This window comes from Manis javanica, chromosome 9 (assembly GCF_040802235.1).
Source record: "Manis javanica isolate MJ-LG chromosome 9, MJ_LKY, whole genome shotgun sequence".
Taxonomy (NCBI): domain Eukaryota; kingdom Metazoa; phylum Chordata; class Mammalia; order Pholidota; family Manidae; genus Manis; species Manis javanica.
In genome coordinates, this window is record NC_133164.1 from 50,894,465 (window position 1) to 50,913,783 (window position 19,319).

A 19,319-nucleotide genomic window follows, 5' to 3' on the forward strand; every position below is an offset into this window, starting at 1 on the left:
TTCAGACTCTGTCCTAAAATTTATTTAAAAGAAGAGCTTCAAGAAGGTCAGAGCTATTCATAAAAAGGCCACATTGCTAACAGCAGTAACACTTGTTACCTCCTTTTCAGAAATGAAGGTGTCAACGCTTTGTTGATGACCTAAAAATATATTACATTTGGCTGGCTATTTAAAAAAAAAAAAAAACACTTCCCAAACATTTCTAAAACCTCTCCTCATGTGAATGATTAGATAAAGTATCTTTCTCCAGTACCTTTTATTTGAATTAGGAACCTCAGTAAACTCTAATAGTGGTTATCAACCCTGACTGTACACAGTGAAACTTGCACAAACACCACTACCTGACTCTACGTGGGATCAAATAAATCTTATTTGGGGATGTGACCAGGGCATGGTATTGATTCCAACGTGCACGGAGGGGTCAGAACCATTGCTCTAAAGAATTACAGGATTCAAAATTGCATTTCCTAAATTAAGTCAACTCTACTTAAAGCCCAATGTCTGAAACACTAGTAATCCAAAGAAACAAAAAATTGTATTATGAGATCTCTTTTACTTTCTGACACTTGAGGATTTTCTTCCCATTTGTTTTTGGAACACGACCAAAATAAATCACAAAATGATGTGTGGGAACAGAAAGGGGAGACGACTTTGGGATTAAAATCTATCAAAGATTAACATTTTTAAAGCATTGATTTCTATAAGCATATTAAACTGCAGTGATAAACTGACTTTCAGTTGTTTTATGACTTTACTGAGGATTTTTTCACCAAATTTCAATATTGTCCACTATATACTGCTCTTTTTTGTGCTGATGATGTACGTGGCAACATCATCAAGTTAAAAAGAGAAGGCATGTGACTAATCAGTAAGCAGTACAATATATTATTACCCGACTAGGCTTGTTTATTTCCTCAGCATACCACCATCTAAGGCCCGTGGTGGTTATTTAATAAACTATGGATCATTATTCCAATTATGTTAAGTAACTGTATTCCACACAGGTTTAAGATATAAAAAAGCAAAAGAACCTTCAAATAACTTGTTTGCAAGCTTCTCTAACACTAGAGCTCAATCTGGAATGTGATGGTTGTGAAATATCCTGCTAAGATCCTCTATGAAACAGCTTAACAAGAAATATCTAATGTTTTCCTGAAAGAAAAGGTTAAAAACAGTCTTATAAAATTTCCAGTATAGATATTCCTTTTCTAAGATAGGTACAAAATGAGCATACTTTCAAATAGTTTATAGAATCCCTTTGCCTCACAACAAGGCAATACACCAAGAGTGGGTGGGGGCATTATTCCTTCCATAATCTTCAACAGCCCTTCCATTCTAAGGCCATGCCAATAAATAAACAAACTGAACACAGTGCACTTGCTATGAAAACACATCTGAGACAAACTCCTGTACCCATGCCTCCAATAAGAATGCTGCCCGGAAGCCTCAAGCTATGAAGACACTGCTTTGAAATGACTTCCTTCACCTTCAATTTAAAAAACAAAACAAAAACCCAATACCTTACTCTATCAGGACACACAGGATCTGAAAATGTTCATCACGTGTACATGCACCAGAAATACACACATAGTGAAAATGAGATGTAACAGTAAGTGCTCAGGCTCTAGAGTCAGAACGACCCTATTTAAATCTGGACTGTACTATGTCCTGAGTGCTGGAACTCAAATTATTCAGTCTCTGTAGGCTTTAGGTTTCAGGTCTATCTAAAATAAGAATGATAAAATCTTCTAGAATTATTGTAAGAATTAACATGTAAATATATCAGTTATACTCCACGGCATACAGCATTCAATAAAATATTTTGATGATCAAAGTCCTTCAATATTTGATTTAGACAGAAACTAAGACTCTTGAAACTTTGCTTATTATACTATACACACACACATTTGAGATATGTATATAAAATCATTATCTGTACAAACTTAATGTTATATCCCAATAAAGCTGGGGGGGGGGGGACTTGGCTTACTACAATCTTACATTGACAGGCATGGCTTTTTGCTTTTATTTTTAACGAGAATAGTCCTTTCAGAAAACTGGTGAACAAAACTTAAACTACCGTCAGTAACCACCATTTAGGTTCAATTAAAAGCAAAAGCTGGAGATATACATGTGTGAAAATTCAACAGTACGCCTATAATCTGTATTTTTGTATTTAAGCTATATTCAGTAAAAGTTTAAAAAGCAAAGGCCCACCTGACAGAAGAAAAGAACTTCACAATGTCTTCAACTCACTGTTCTCTAGTTCTCTGGCAGAAGTGAAAGCAGAGCAGTTCGGATGGCAGGGGTGGAGGGCAGAGACTAGGACTAGATCAAATACTATGATGCTATTCTTTTCATTCCCTCTTATAAGCCATAAAATCAAAGGAAAACTCTAAACATAGCCCATCCAGGTGGACATACACACACAAAATTGGGATGACTGGTGGACAAATCAATCAAAATTAAAATCCTTTAAACAAGCTCCCATGGTGAACTTTCTAATTTTGGAGAAGAGATTAATATATGAACATATTTGTATTCCAAGAACAAAAAACACTATTGTCTCTTCTCTATACAGTTCCCCTCCCCAATAGCTACCAATTTCCAAAGTGCATATCAAATGATTTCAGGAATTGATGTATTACATGTAACAGGCCAGGATTATGCAAAAGATCTTTGAGGCTTCAACACAAAGCTTTTATGAAGGATCTTTCACAGCCAAATTCTCTGCATACTTTGAAAAATCTGTCGTTAAAAGAACTTCACTATCTGTTAAGAGAATATCTGTGTTGACTAACTCAAGCTCTTTATAGGAGCTTATTTCATCTAGTTTTTACTCCAAAAGAAAATGTAAAGTAGTTTTAGCAATCAGGCAAAAAGTCTTTGTAGCTGCAGTACACACAGCACAACATGGTGATCTAACTCATAAAACATAGTTTTCTTGAATGAAAGTATACTCAATCTAGTTTAGAAACATTTTAAGATATAAATGTATTTAGGAGAAAATGAAAATCCTACTTACCCCAGTTTTGATCACTGCAAAAGATGATTTACTTATTATTCTTCCAGATTCTCTTTTCTCCTTCAAGGTTCCTGTTGTTTTTCTCTCACCACTCTCCTAGCATAATGGTTCAGTTCGGGTTTTCCCAACTCAAAGACGCAATTCCAATGAAGGCGCTATAACTTTACAGTTCTATTTCTGGGCAACATTCATTCTTTCATTCAACTTTTCTGAGACTCCTCTTTACAAAGGCCTTCCTTATTCATAAAATGTTAACAACAGTTGCCACACTGAACAGGGTTATTGTGAGGGTCAAAAGAGAACATGCATATTGCCCACAGGACCTGGCAAAGGTAAGAAAGAGACTACTGCTCTTCTAGTTAAACAAAATATCCACCTTCAGATTAGTGTATTACTCGTGTGAGCACATACTTTGCCAGGTTTTGGTATCAGCGTTGACTTTTTAAAAATAAATTAGGAAACCTCTCTCTGAACTGGAACTGCTTAAATGATTCACTGAAGTTTAAAATAACTCACCCATGAAACTCTTTGGGCCTACCAGTTTTATCCATGTGGGGATTGTCTCCTGGCAATTGCCTCAGCTATTTTTCTTTTTGGTTGTTACTACTGTGTTTTCATTTTATAAACAAAATACCAAATATTGATTACTACCATTCCAAAACCTGAAACCACTTCATGCACTAGCTTGTGATATCAAATTCTCACACAGTTCTGCATCATCTCAACAGGAACATAAGTCAAATACTGTCAAGAAAATTAATGAGTAAATAAATGAGTAGGTATAAGGCAAATTATCCACTAATGATACTCTAAAAGAATGTTATTAAATCAGAATTGGAAACCAGGCTTCTTCAGTAAATAAGCTAGGTTATTGTGAACAGTACTCTGGGTGCCTGTGTAACCTTGCCCTAGGAATCTACTACAGAATTCTAATACAGTTCTTCTAGTAACTCAAAAATAAATTCAAGAGAATATTCTGCTATAGAAAATGAGAAGAACACAAATCACAAAATGATATGTGAGAAAGTATATGTGGAGAAGACTTTGTCAGCTTTATAAAGGGCTCCACAAAGTGTTAGGCAGTGTTATTTTTACATTTTACTCAAGGCTGGAACAGGTAACATTCTCTTGGCACATCCAAAGCAGTACTAGGACACAAAATTTAAATATATGCTTCTCACTTCCCAATGGCTCTTTCTTCAATATCCTAGGTTTTTGTGGATTATGTATCTTTTGTTAATATCATGATGTAGACAAGTATTATGTTACAGCCAGTGGCTTAGTGTAAGGGGAAGATGATTTGAATCTCTGGGAATTAATATTGTCAAAGTACTTCTGTAACATGATTAAAGAGAACTTCTTTTGGGGTGCTGTGTAAAAATGATTCTCCTCCAGTCATCTTTGGAAGTAGTCCAATATAATAAACAATAAAATAAAAATAAAATAGTATTCCTAATGTGGTGGTGGTGATGAAAGCAGATCCTATGTTAAGTATATGTCTTGCCCCAGTTCCCCATAACTCAAGGCTGTTTTGTTGACACTGGCCAACCAGCTAGGAAGAAGCAGAGCTGAAATATGAACCCAGGCACTCTAAGACTCCTGAGTCAACAAGCTTAACCACTTAGATAAGCCACAAGTACAGGACCATACAGATAAATTATAGCTATAATGCCAGTTTCATATCAGTTAGAACTTGGGTTAAAAAAAATTTACATATATATGTGTGAATACATATAATCTTATTAATGAACATCAAAGTTGAAAGTTTGTTTTTTTCTATTGTTTTCAGTAGAGATGAGTGTTTCTGAAAAAGCCTAGCCTCTCTCTTGCACAGCAACATGAAAAATAGAAAGGTCTGAGCAAAATAGTCTTTTCTCCAGACTTCCCCAAGATAATGCTTGAAATTCCACTGTAAATTCATGTCAAGTTGATTTAGCTACATCTAACCCCAGTTTAGGTCTTTCATGAGATTTGGCCTTCCTTATTCTGTACCCAGATTTTTCTCTTTTCAGCCAGAATAAATTACAACTTGGCCATGAAGTTCAGAATAAAACAGTCACTGAAAACAATCTTAGTTTTATTACAATGCCCACTTTAAAAGCTTAATACACTGGTGTATATGTGTGTGTGTATGTCTGGTGTGTGTCTGCCTAAGTGTGAACAAATTCAGTGATGAGGTTAAAAAGAAAAATAGTAGATTTGAGAAGGTATAATAAATTTTAACCAGGTTAAATGTTTACTTACAAACTAACTAGATAACACTGCAGCAGTCACTACCAGACTGATAAATGTTCTAAACATGCAGATTCTGTATAACAAAAATAATTAAGCAAAATCATAATTAAAGAGTCAATTCTTAGCACTTTTTACAATAGCCACGATATGGAAGCAACCTAAGTGTCCATCAGTAGATGAATGGATAAAGAAGATGTGGTATATATACACAAATGGAACACTATTCAGCCATAAGAAAGAAACAAATCCTACCATTTGCAACAACATGGATAGAGCTGGAGGACATTATGCTCAGTGAAATAAGTCAGGTGGAGAAAGACAAGTACCAAATGATTTCCCTCATTTGTGGAGTATAACAATGAAGCAAAACTGAAGGAACAAAATGGCAGCAGACTCAGAGACTCCAAGAATGAACTAGTGGTTACCAAAGGGGAGGGGTGTGGGAGGGTGGGTGGGGAGGGAGGGAGAAGTGGACTGAGGGGTATTATGTTTAGTACACATGGTGTGTGGGATCACGGGGAGAACAGTGTAGCACAGAGAAGGCACATAGTGAATCTGTGGCACCTTGCTCTACTGATGGACAGTGACTGCACTGGGGTATGGGTGGGGACTTGATAATATGGGTAAATGTAGTAACCACATTGTTTTTTCATGTAAAACCTTCATAAGAGTGTGTATCAATCATACCTTAATAAAAAATAAATTAAATTAAAAATTAAAAAGTTTGGCAGAAAAAATAAAAATAAATAAATAAAACAATATGGAAAAGAAAAAGTCAATTCTTACTTCTAAAAGATAGATTTTGAAAAGACTCTTACATGATATGTGTGAATCCTAGACTAAAATGAAGCAGAACATTCCTGAATATAGGCAGTTTAGCTACATCAAAGCCTTTTCCAGAATGAAAAGGTCACACTAGCTGAATACAGGTAATGACAGAAATCAGAATCACTATAAAAAATATTGAACTCCAGTTAAACTATGTCAAAACAAATGTAAAATGTTACAATGTTAAGAGAGAGGTCCCTACAGAATAAATCTGCCAGATTTAAAAAATCCTGAGTGACAAGTTTATTGGCTTATTCTAGAACCAAGCCAGTCATTCTTAAGTATCAAAGAAAAAAGAAAACATTAAAAATAAAAGGTAGAATGGATTTATTATAAAAATTATCTTCATTAACTCACTCATCCAACTGAGGAATACAGAGTACATAGTAGAACAGAACTTTAACAGTTTTTCTTGATTAACTCAACTCACTAATACAAGCAACTGCCACATTTACTGACTACCTCTGTTTGTGCTAGACTCTTTTTAAATGCTTTACATAAACATTTAGTACTCAACCTTGGCAGGTAAATCTTTCATTTTCGGTGAAGAAAATAAAAACTCAGTGAAATTTAAAACCGTGTCTGAAGTCACACAGGTAGGAAGTGATGGTGCCTGGTTCCCAAATTAATGCTCTTCATTTCACATGACATGAATGACATGAAATACCAACTTCCAGAATTCAGTATTATGGTGGAGTTGCAGGCATTTGATCTGGATGCACACAATCCAATCACTTTTTAAAAAACCAACTCTCAGGTAACCTCTTAGTGCCAAATTATTTCTCATTGTGCTTATGTGTAAGGGTAGATAAGAGGAGGGAGGAGTAACTACTTACATGAACTTTGTAGTAGTTGCTTTGCTAAAAATAAATGGAAATTTTTCCTAACTGTTCCTGTGGGGTTTTTTTGTTTTTTTTTTCCCATACCAGGAAGTAAAGTGGAATGGGAGAAGTGCACAAGTCATACAAAATCATAAAATATAATAAATCCTTAGGTTTTCACCAAAAATATCACCTTTTAGGAAAGGAAAATTCTTTCCCTAACTCCAATTCCCACAACTCCAGGCCAGTTCCCCTGGTCCTGCCTCATACCTTCAGTGTTCCTTTTCATAATGTTACATGAGGTGGGAACAGATGAAACAGGTAAGCTCACAAATGTATTATGAGCCAATACATCATAATATAATTCTTATTTCCAAAAAAGGAAGAATTACCCTTATACTGGGAATTTTTATTACTGTGCTAAAAAAAAAGATCCTACCTACCTATATTCTAACTTATTTAATAGTAGGTATACTAAATGTATGAACATTATTGAGGGCATTACTTTGTTAAAGTCACACTGACAAACCTTCAACAGTTTTCTTTTTCACTAAATCAAAGGACATTATCTTCATTAGTATTTTCTAAATAGTGCTAAAGGAATACAGATGCTTGGGGAAAAAAGCCATTAACACTATCTGTTTATATAATGGCTTATCCTTTACATGTTATGTATTAAATGAAACGGGAAGGAGGCAAAAATTTTCAAGATCACATAGATAAACTGAGATACATCAAAGCAGTACAAACTTCCTTATTTATCCAGCAAGGCTGCTCTAGATGACTGAGTACCTTCTGGGAAAACAGAGGTTGCTAATTCTATCCCCAACAAAAAATTGACCAACCTCACTAAAAAATACAGCATTCTTTTGAAAGGTATACAAAATAGACAAATACAATGTGGTATATCCATAGAATGGAATATTACTCAGCAATAAAAAGAATGAAGTACTGATCATGCTACAACATGGATGAACCATAAACACATTTAAGTAGTCAGTCACAAAAGATAACACACTGTATGGTTCCATTTATAGGAAATGTCCAGAATAGCAAATCCACAGAAACAGTAAGTAGATTAGTGGTTGCCAAAGGCTGGGAGGATGGGGTAAAAACAGGGCATGACTGGTAATGGGTGCAGGTTTCTTTTGGGGATGATAAAAATGTTCCAAAACTGATTATGGTGATGGATGTATAACTGTTTACATACTAAAAAACCACTGAATTGGAAAATTACAGACCAATATCCCTGATGGACATAGATGCAAAAATACTCAACAAAATATTAGCAAACTGAATTCAAAAATACATCAAGAGGATTATACACCATGATCAAGTGGGATTCATCTCAGGGATGCAAGGATGGTACAACATTCGAAAATCCATCAACATAATTCACCACATCAACAAAAAGAAGGACAAAAACCGTATGATCATCTCCATAGATGCTGAAAAAGCATTCGACAAAATTCAACATCCATTCATGATAAAAATTCTCAACAAAATGGGTATACAGGGCAAGTACCTCAACATAATAAAGGCCATATATGATAAACCCACAGCCAACATCATACGTAACAGTGAGAAGTCGAAAGCTTTTCACTTAAGATTGGGAACAAGACAGGGATGCCCACTCTCCCCACTGTTATTCAACGGGGTACTGGAGGTCCTAGCCATGGCAATCAGACAGAACAAAGAAATACAAGGCATCCAGATTGGTAAAGAAGAAGTCAAACTGTCACTATTTACAGATGACATAATGTTGTACATAAAAAACCCTAAAGACTCCATTCCAAAACTACTAGAACTAATATCTGAATTCAGCAAAGTTGCAGGATACAAAATTAATACACAGAAATCTGTTGCTTTCCTATACACTAACAATGATTTAACAGAAAGAGAAATCAGGAAATCAATTCCATTCACAATAGCATCGAAAAGAATAAAATACCTAGGAATAAACCTAACCAAGGAAGTGAAAGACCTATACCCTGGAAACTACAAGACACTCTTAAGAGAAATTAAAGAGGACACTAACAAATGGAAATTCATCCTATGCTCTTGAGTAGGAAGAATTAATATTGTCAAAATGGCCATCCTACCTAAAGCAATCTACAGATTCAATGCAATGTCTATCAAAATACCAACAACATTCTTCAACAAACTGGAACAAATAGTTCAAAAATTCATATGGAACCACAAAAGACCCTGAATAGCCAAAGCAATCCTGAGAAAGAAGAATAAAGCAGTGGGCATCTCGCTTCCCAACTTCAAGCTGTACTACAAAGCCACAGTCATCAACACAATTTGGTACTGGCACAAGAACAGAGCCACAGACCAGTGGAACAGAATAGACCCCAGATATTAACCCAAACATATACAGTCAATTAATATATGATAAAAGGAGCCATGGACATACTATGGGGAAATGACAGCCTCTTCAACAGCTGGTGTTGGCAAAACTAGACAGCTACATGTAAGAGAATGAAACTGGATCACTGTCTAACCCCAACACAAAAGTAAATTTGAAATGGATCAAAGACCTGAATGTAAGCCATGAAACCGTAAGACTCATAGAAAAAAACATAGGCCAAAATCTCTTGGACATAAACATGAGCAACTTCTTCATGAACATATCTCCCCGGGCAAGGGAAACAAAAGCAAAAATGAAGTAGTGGGATAATATCAAGCTGAAAAGTTTCTGTACAGCAAAGGACACCATCAATAGAACAAAAAGTTACCCTACAGTATGGGAGAATATATTCATAAATGACAGATCTGATAAAGGCCTGACATCCAAAATATATAAAGAGTTCACGCACCTCAACAAACAAAAAGCAAATAATCCAATTAAAAAATGGGCAGAGGAACTGAACAGTTCTCCAAAGAAGAAATTCAGTTGGCCAACACACACATGAAAAGATGCTCCACATCACTAGTCATCAGTGAAATCCAATTAAAACCACAATGAGGTATCACCTTACACCAGTAAAGATTGCCATCATCAAAAAGACAGACAACAACAAATGGTGACAAGGTTGTGGAGAAAGGGGAACCCTCCTCCACTGCAGGTGGGAATGTAAATTAGTTCAACCACTGTGGAAAACAGTATGGAGGTTCCTCAAAAAGCTCAAAATAGAAATAACATTTGATCCAGGAATTCCACTTCTAGGAATTTACCCTAAGAATGCATCAGCCCAGTTTGAAAAAGACAGATGCACCCCTATGTTTATCGCAGCACTATTTACAATAGCCAAGAAATGGAAGCAACCTAAGTGTCCATCAGTAGATGAATGGATAAAGATGTGGTACATATACACAATGGAGTATTATTCAGCCATAAGAAGAAAACAAATCCTACCATTTGCAACAACATGGATGGAGCTAGAGGGTATTATACTCAGTGAAATAAGCCGGTCAGAAAAAGACAAATACCAAATGATTTCACCCATATGTGGAGTATAAGAACAAAGAAAAAAGTGAAGGAATAAACCAACAGCAGAAACACAGAACCCAGGAATGGACTGACAGTTACCAAAGGGAAAGAGATGGGGAGGATGGGTGGGAAGGGAGGGATATGGGGGGAAGAAAAAGAAAGGGGGCATTACGAATACCATGTATAATGTGGCAGGGGGCAGAGGGAGGGCTGTGCAACACAGAGAAGACAAGTAGTGATTCTACAGCATCTTACTACACTGATGGACAGTGACTGTAATGCAGTTTGTGGGGGGGACTTGTTGATGGGGGGGGTCTAGTAAACATAATGCTCCTCATGTAACTGTAAATTATACCAAAAAAAAAAAAAAAAAGAAATGTAATAGCTTGGGGAAAATAAATAAAAAATAAATAAATAAAATAAATAAAAACCACTGAATTGTACACTTTAAACAAGTGAATTACATGGCATGTAAATTACATATCAATAAAGCTGTTTTTTTTAAAAGGTATACACAGGTATATCAGGTACAAAGACTATCAACCTGTAATTATGCTAACAAATTAATTAGAATATTTTCTTTTTTGCTAAAATCATAAATATGAAGTAGAATAGTAATTCTACATTTTACCACTTACATTATCAGTGGCTGGCATTATTCAAATATAGTGATTAAAGGCACAAGCTGCGTTACAATTCCCAGCTGTTCACTCACAGGCTTCCCTTCTCTAAGCCTCACTTTACTCTTCTATAAAGTGAGAATCAGAGAATCTACCTCAGAAGATTCTGGTAAGAATTAGACAGGAAAATCACTGTACACACCACAAAGCACAGGACAAAAGGCTGTGTAAACACTAGTTACTGAAATTCATCACTACCTGTTTCCGGAGCTGTCTAGTCTATGTCCTACACTATGCAATGATCTCATCCATATTCATTTTAAGACATGTCACAGGGCCTCTGTGTGTGGTAGGGGGACACGAAGACTCTGCAAAAAAGTTCCTACTCCCCTTACCAACTCCTCTTTCTTAACAACCACTAGTTCCCTTGTTGCCCATAGTTGGCAGAGAGATAAGCCAGCTCAAACACTAAACCCTGGCAAGGTCGTCCCTTCATCTAACTTGAAGAGGGCCTCAGGTCTTGCACAAAGCCAGACTTTTCCCAAAGATAACCAGGCTTGCAATGGGGACTCTATGGTGTAACTCCTTTGATGAAGGCTTTTCCAGCTATATAGAAGAGAAACAAGCAACCTCTATGTTAGTTTTATGATGGCCAAACTTCTAATGGATCTGATAAGTCTGATCTGCCAAGACTAAAAAAGAGGGTGACAAGAACAGGTAAATTGGTCCATATAACCTGGAATTGTACGTAAATAACAGAGTCCAATGTCCACATACAGTTCAATAGCTTCTGCCCTCCATGACACTAGTGCTGAACAAGATACACATAGGACACTTCAACTCATTCCCTCTGCTCTAATTTTAAAATGCACTTAATCTCTGACCTAACAGAATTTTACCATTCCAGCTGAAAAATGGCAGGTTGATGTGATCTACATTCTTATGCACACTTTTCAATCTACAAAATACCAGCTCATTCTCAAGACACAAGCATATCAAAAACTTCTGCAGCTTGAAGGAGTCTCCCGAGAAATAGGAAAACTCTTACAGATATTCACTTATTTACAATTTCAATGACAATTTTTAAAAGTATCTAGGTGGTTCTCACTCAACACATACAATAGGACAGTTTTAAATACATACCAGAAGAAAGACTTTGTGAGAGCATCTGTTTCTGGTCTTGAAATTGTTGTTACACACCAACACTGCCCATACACTAAATGAGAATATGGACAAACAGGTCTCAGAAAAATATACACTGTAGTCAAGAGAGTTGAGGACAGGACATCACCTCTCATTCAAAGGGCTTTTGATGTGATAAAGGCCATAACTTAGCACATATATATCCCACATCATTTTCTCAAGAGGAGTTCAGAGGTGGAAGAAAAATCTTTAAGAAGACTCAACCAATAAATGATGTTAAATGCTTTGGTTGATTTGGGAGAGTGGGATCCTTTTCTTCAAGCAGCTTAGCACTTATCTGGGGAAATTAATAATGTACATATAAAAATTAAACATGTCAAATGTGTGACAATGACCATTAAGTGATAGAGGAATAACAGGATAAAGTTGTTAATTCCCAAAGGGATGACTTTAGGATGTTCTTGGAATAAAATTTTGTCCTAAGATCTTGAAAAATAATTAGAACTTAAACAGGCAACAGATATGAATGTGGGAGATCAAACAGTGGGCAAGCAGGAAAGAATATGGGAAAATTAGTGTAGTACAAAAAAGAAAGAACATGAAATACTGACACAATGAAAGCTTTTAACCTTAAGTTAAGGTTGTTAGATTGATGATACAGTCAAGAGAAATCCATCAAAAGTTTTGGTACATTCTACTATACTGGAACACTTCCTATCCTTCACCTGTCAGATCAACTGGATCTTCCTTCAAGATCCAGTTCAAGTGCAAATTCCATGGTAAAGTTTCCCAGAAGTGGGAATGCAGTCAAAGGCTCCATTCTCTGTATCCACAGCACTTTACGCTTACCTCTGTTACACTGAGTAGTGATTCCCAAACACTGCCTGAGAGTTACAAGGCAGTCAGTTAGAAAGACAGCAAGGCACTGTTAAACACCCTTAAGCCAGTCAGTTAGAAAGACAGCAAGGCACTTTACCCTTAAGCCTCTGAGAATCAATAGTCAGAGTGAGCCAATTTACACCCTACAAAGGAATGTCAAAGACCACCTTCTTATATTATGATGGGATTTCATAAAAAAATATTTATTTCACTTTCCCAAGCATGTCATCTAGTGAGCTAAGTGTGTTAAGCATAAATAACTATGACTTGCTAAATTCTAGAACCAACAACTGAAAAAACATACAATGCAATGATATATCAAAATTAGAAAAGGCATTAAACTATCAGCTGTTTTTTACTAAATAAATTTCTGGAATATTTGAGCATATGATCAAGTTTCCTTCTCTTCAGAAACTTGTATCCACACGGTTCTTCTTATTCTCATCCATTTACCGGACAAACACGCCTGCTTAATAAAGTCAAACCAAGGCACCTTCAAATAAAAGTATATTGCAATTCAGTAAATATGGTATTTCTCTCCCACAGAAGTGCCTCATTCTCAGCTACAAATATTCCCAGTTTGGAATAGACAGCAAGAATAGACTTTTAAGTGGCTTGTCAACACCAACACGTTGATATTTTCTTTCCAACACATGTCCCCTCACCCCATGCCCACCCTTCCCAAAGGAGTTTTCCAAACAATCTTGTAAAGAGTATGAACCAATATAAGGGAAAATAATCAAGGTGGTGGCAAGCAGACATTAATGGTATCAGTTTCTTTAGATGACTACATTTATAACCACAGACCATAACTAAGAACAGGAAATATATTCTAATCTGGTGCCTTCACACAGTGATTTTCTAAAGAACCAACCAATCAAACCAATAGAGAATTGCAAAACAGTAAATTATCTTGAAAGACAAATACTTTTTAATTTTTAAAAAATAAAATCACATCAGAGTTTTTATGTAATTTAACAAGCTGATTCTAAAATTCATTCAAAACTTCACCCCAATTTTTGTTTTTTGGTGGGGATGTATCTTACCAGATGTCAAATCTATAAAGTGGTACTAATGAAGGCAATATGATAGTGGTGGCACAATACAAAATCAGTTAAATGGAACAGAATACACTAAGCCAGTTCAAAACTGTAGTTTGTACTTGTGGTAATTTAGGATACAGCAAAGGTAGCAATCTTAGTGTGGTAATCATAAAACAGTCAATAAAGTGAAGGACCTAAAGCCCCATTTGTGGGAGAAGAGAGTTGTCAGATTCCCTGTACCTCACGTCCTACAAAAGTAGATTTCAATGGACTGAGGAGTTCAACACATAAAACATACTAGAAGAAAATATAAAGAAAAAATTTAATAATTTTAGGGGTAAGGAAAGTTTTTCTAAGCAGAAAAATAAAAAAAGAGAAATACTGGTAAATTTTATGAAAAGTTTCTATAAGGCACAAGATAGCATATTGTTAAAAGGAAATACCAGATAGGGACAAAATATCTGCATTGTGTGTCACAAAAAGAAGGTTAAACATTAACTGTACAATGAATTAGTTAGAAGACAATACTACTGATGCCATAACATATGAAGAATTCCTACCAGGCAAAAGGATATTAGTAAGTAATTAAAAGAATTTTCAAATGAACAATAACTAAAATTAACAAATAATCCAACAACCTTACTACTAATAGAAAAACACAAATTAAAACAGTAAAATGTAATCTTTCACCAAACTTAACAAAAAGGTTTTTAAAATTGTTTCTATTGGTGATGACTTGGGAAAAATATACTGTTAGCAGTAGTAGAAACTGACATAGCCTTTTTGAAGATGATTTGATGGTGTTCATGCTTTAATAGACTCAGTAAATCTATTTTTAGAAATCCTATAGAAATAATCATACAAATGTACACCACATATATAAAATAACATATACACACACAGATACAATAATGAAATGATAGTGATAGGTAAGTATTAGCTATGTGTCAGGCATGGTTTTAAGAGCTTTATATACATCAATTCATTTAATCCACACAATAACCCTATAATACAGGGTCGGTTATTATCATCCTCATTTGGAAGATGAGGAAACCAAGGCTCAGAGAGATTAAGTAACTTGCCCAAGGTCACAGAGGTATTAAGTAGCGGAGCAAAGATTCATCCCCAGCTGTTCTGACTCCAGTATCTGAGCTGTTAACCACGAAAGATCTACTGCATCCCAAACAAAGCTGTTCGTTGCAATATTCTTTGTTATAAGTAGTATAATACTTATTGTAAGTATATTTACTATAAAAAGTAGTAATATAATTATTATAATAAGTGAAATAAGTAGTAATAGCCAATCATTCATGATCAAAAACTAGTAAACCAAGTAGTGACTATCCATCACATATGGAAAAATGATACAAAACCAGCATATATACAAATATTTATAATACTCTATATGAAAAAAACAAGTCACAAAAAGTTAGCATACTTTCATTTGTATCTTAAAAACCACCTCTCTTACATAGGTACAGGTATTGTTCTTTTGTTTAGGCCTTTCTCTAACAAATTACACATCAAATAGTCAACACTGGTACCTTCTGGGGAGAACAGGATTAGGAAGTGAGTGTGAAGAAAAACCTTCACTATTTATTTTATGTATTTTTTATTATCAGGTGACTTCTTTTATAATTGCCACATTGCTACTTTTAAATTAAACATAAATTTAACAAGCAAATAAACACGGAAATAGAGACAGAAGTTAGATAAGATATTAAGAAGACTGACACTATTGGATCTACTTCTGTGTGAATCAGTTATATTTGCCATGCTTATGTAACACTGATTATAATACAGTAGGACTGGTATATATCACTGCAAGAGTATCCATCAACATTAGTGAGAGCCACACTGCTTGGGTTCAAATGGCAGCTCCACTATTTACTACCTGTGTGGTTTTTAGGCAAGTCACTTAACCTCTCTCTGTATTAACTGCCTCACTGTAAAATGGGGGCAATAGGATTTGCCTCATATGTTTAATATTTGTAAAGTTCTTATAATAATACCTGTACAAAACTAAAATATATTCATTTTGTTAGATAAAAATAGCTTAAGAAAATACATATATGTGAATTCTGCCTTTAAGCTAAAACCACCATCTCCCATCCAAAGATACTAATAATCTCTTCAAGATAAACTAAGTGTATCATACATAGTATTGCTTCACAAAACAACTTTTAAGGCTATATAGATACATGTATGAATACTACATAATAGTGTGAAATGTATTTCTCAAGGTCAAGGGCGTCAAAGCCACTGCACTATAGGATACCAGTGGAGGGCTTAGAGCCAGGTCCTCTGCAGCCACACAGAGAACAAACTTCACCACTGCAAGCCTGGGACATTTCATCTAAGAGGGCTGCACAGTCAACAGTTTTCAAACCTTCACATACAGAAAACAACCTGTTTTAAAACAACTTCAGAACACTTTCTCCTCCTAAAATATCTTTTTATTTTCTCTATATTAAATCCATATAGCTGTTAATATATTTTTAATTGGGACCAAGCAATTTTCTCCCTCAAACTCTTTTTCCTCCCTAGCCAAAGTTCATCTTGATTTTTAAGGCACCTTAATTCAAATTCTCATCTTTTGTAGGTTTACTTGCAATTTTGTATTCTGTCCCTTTAGGAAACAATACAAACAGCTAAAAAATAATGCCCTGACAAAAGAAATAAACAATTTTATTATCTGTAGTAACTATGTTTCTAGAATAAAAAGCATGATACATTATAACTGGCTTATTAAAGTTAGATATTTGAGATTAGGCTTATTTCAACATACAAATCAACATCTTTAGGCATATTCTAAACATACCAGTCCTCAAAATATTTTTGCCAGGACACTGAATCTAACACAACATTTCTCCTGTATCATGTCTTACATTCCCACAAAATCTGTTTAAAATAAATTATAAAGTCCCAAGAACCCCCAGGCTCTCCCCACTAAGAGATGGGAGGAAGCTACAAATCAATTTAGATTTCAGTATCTCTTGGATCTCTTTTAGATTCTGGAAACCGTAATTGGCATATATTATAATAATTCATTGAAAGCCAATTTAGAAATTCTTCAGTTCAATCCCCTCATTCAACAGATGCTGAAATCTAAATATAGAGAAGTGAAGTAACTTCCCCAGAGTCACATGCTTTGGAATGAAATGATATATTATGAGCACGGGAATGCTAACATCTTTTAACCCACTTGCCGAAATAATCCAGGATTATAAATATTAATTAACCACACGTTAAAACTTTGGAGTACAAGCAACTATTACAATCACCAGTCCTGTAACTATAAAAAAATTTACATGTCGTTCACTATGTCTTCTAGAACTTTTCAAAGTACCCTGAAATAATTACTTACTTAATAATTACTTATTTACTGTTAAGGCTCATTTTACAAAGAAACAAGCTTTAACCCACAAGTATTACCTCCTTCTTACACAACAAAGCTGAGGATGAGATTGTTTCTTAATCAATTAACAGTATCCTCATAAGATCAGTTACCTCTAGATTTTTAATATCTAAATTTTTATATAAGTAAAGTTTTTCCCACTGTCTTAATAAATTTTCTGATAGAAATGGAAAAACCATATAATACATTTATTAAAATCCAATTTTCTCTGGGTCTCATACCTGTTGTTCATCCTCCATGACGTTACTAGCAAATTCAAATACTAAGTCGTTCTGTTGGACAACAGCTGCCATAATAAAGCATTCCCCTTAGATCCACATGAGAAAAGCTCCAAAAAGGTTCAAGTATCAGGATGCACAGTCCAGTGACCAATTTGGGTAAAAAATCCTCAGCTAAGTAGGCGAAGTTACTGAATACCCAGGTTTCCTTAGGGAAGGTGTTTCAAATATTCTTGGTTCACGGTATTCTACACAAACTGAGGATATTTCTGAAATTTTTCTTCTCTAGAACGTCTTGGCCTGCAAAACAAAAACTTTAGTTAGTTATGAAAATGCAGTCATACCCTTTAGAATATAACAATTGATATCATGGGCAGTATCTCCAAAGCATTTTTTTTTGTTAATGTTTTTAAAGAAAATCAATGTGACTAATGAACACAGGGTTTTTTTTTAATTAAATATAAATTTTCTTTGAAGATTTCATTCCTGCTAAGGTCACCTCTCATATCTGAAAATGAAGCCCATTCTCCTCTCCTCCAGTGAAAATACAGTTAAAGTAATGAATATTAAAAAAAAAAAAAATCCCCAGCAATAACCAGGTTTGTAATTCCAACAATAGACAGAAAAACAATTTCCTTCTTTCCACCATCCCAGCAAACAACATACACAAGAACTACTACTCAAAGAGGAATTTCATCTGTACATTTTTGCCTTAATAGAAACATTCAGAAAGTATTCCTGTTAGGCCTAATATACATAAGGACTTAAAATCTGTCTAATACATTTAAAGTTTAGTAAGTACTATTTTAAGTACTTTCAAAAATAAGCAGAAATTAAAGCCTACTCTTTCTGTTTTTTTAAAGAGGTTTCTAATAAATAGAATGTTTTACCATGCTTTTAAGCCTGTCTTCAGTGGCTTCTTTTTTAATGCACTGAAATGTATCCTTATCTCTAGCACAGGCTTGCAAGCAACAGGAAGGAAACAGCACTTGACCACGTCATGGCAAATTAGAACATGCAAAGAACTGCACTTTACAATAGTAGAAAAACAGAAACGCAACTAAAGAGTGAAAACAATTTCATAGTGGAAGGAGAAATGCTTGTAAGTGCCTGCCAAAGATGTCTGCCTATTAAAAAAAAAGTTAGCACTACTAACAAAAGGAAAAATTTCAGAGTTTATCACAATTTCATTAAATATTATGGTTATGGCCACATATGTGACATGAAAAGACAAAGATTATAAAAATAATCACATTAAATAACATCTAGTTCTTTGAAATATCATGTACAATTTTAGTTTTAAAAAGACAATGAAGCTGAGCTGGTGAATGTTTCCCTGAAAACTAAATGCAGATAGCATGTGCCAGTCAAGTCATACACTGGAATTTTTAAATTCCCTAAAATTTAAAGTAAAGCCTATTCCCTAAAAATTCTGGACTCTATGGGCCATCATATGACTATGATTTCCCTAACTGGAAATCAAAATAAAATAAGAGTTAAGAATTCAATTTAGGTAATATTTCAACTTCACTAAAGGAAATTCTAACCTGTTTCTTCCCACACCCACTTCGCCTCACCCCTTTCAGTAATGATGAGTTCAACTCCAACACTGGGGAAGTTTTGGTGTTTAGCACATTTGGGTCCTTTTTGAGC

At 34.9% G+C, this 19,319-nt stretch overlaps 1 protein-coding gene across 9 annotated transcripts in view; it reads right to left on the reverse strand.

Moving 5' to 3' along the window:
- ELF1 (E74 like ETS transcription factor 1) overlaps positions 1-19,319 on the reverse strand; it is a 141,078-nt gene that overhangs the window by 43,259 nt on the left and 78,500 nt on the right. For 6 of the 9 annotated variants that reach the window (XM_073212556.1, XM_073212555.1, XM_073212550.1 and 3 more), the window contains 2 exons: positions 17,670-17,966; positions 12,109-12,181 (listed from right to left, as the gene is read on the reverse strand). In XM_073212556.1, coding sequence (XP_073068657.1) covers positions 12,109-12,181; positions 17,670-17,680 — 84 coding nt within the window. In that variant the 5' untranslated portion in view covers positions 17,681-17,966. Of the gene's footprint in view, positions 1-12,108; positions 12,182-17,669; positions 17,967-18,556; positions 18,631-19,319 lie in introns of those variants that run through there. The other 3 variants (XM_073212558.1, XM_073212557.1, XM_073212554.1) reach the window with 2 other exon arrangements.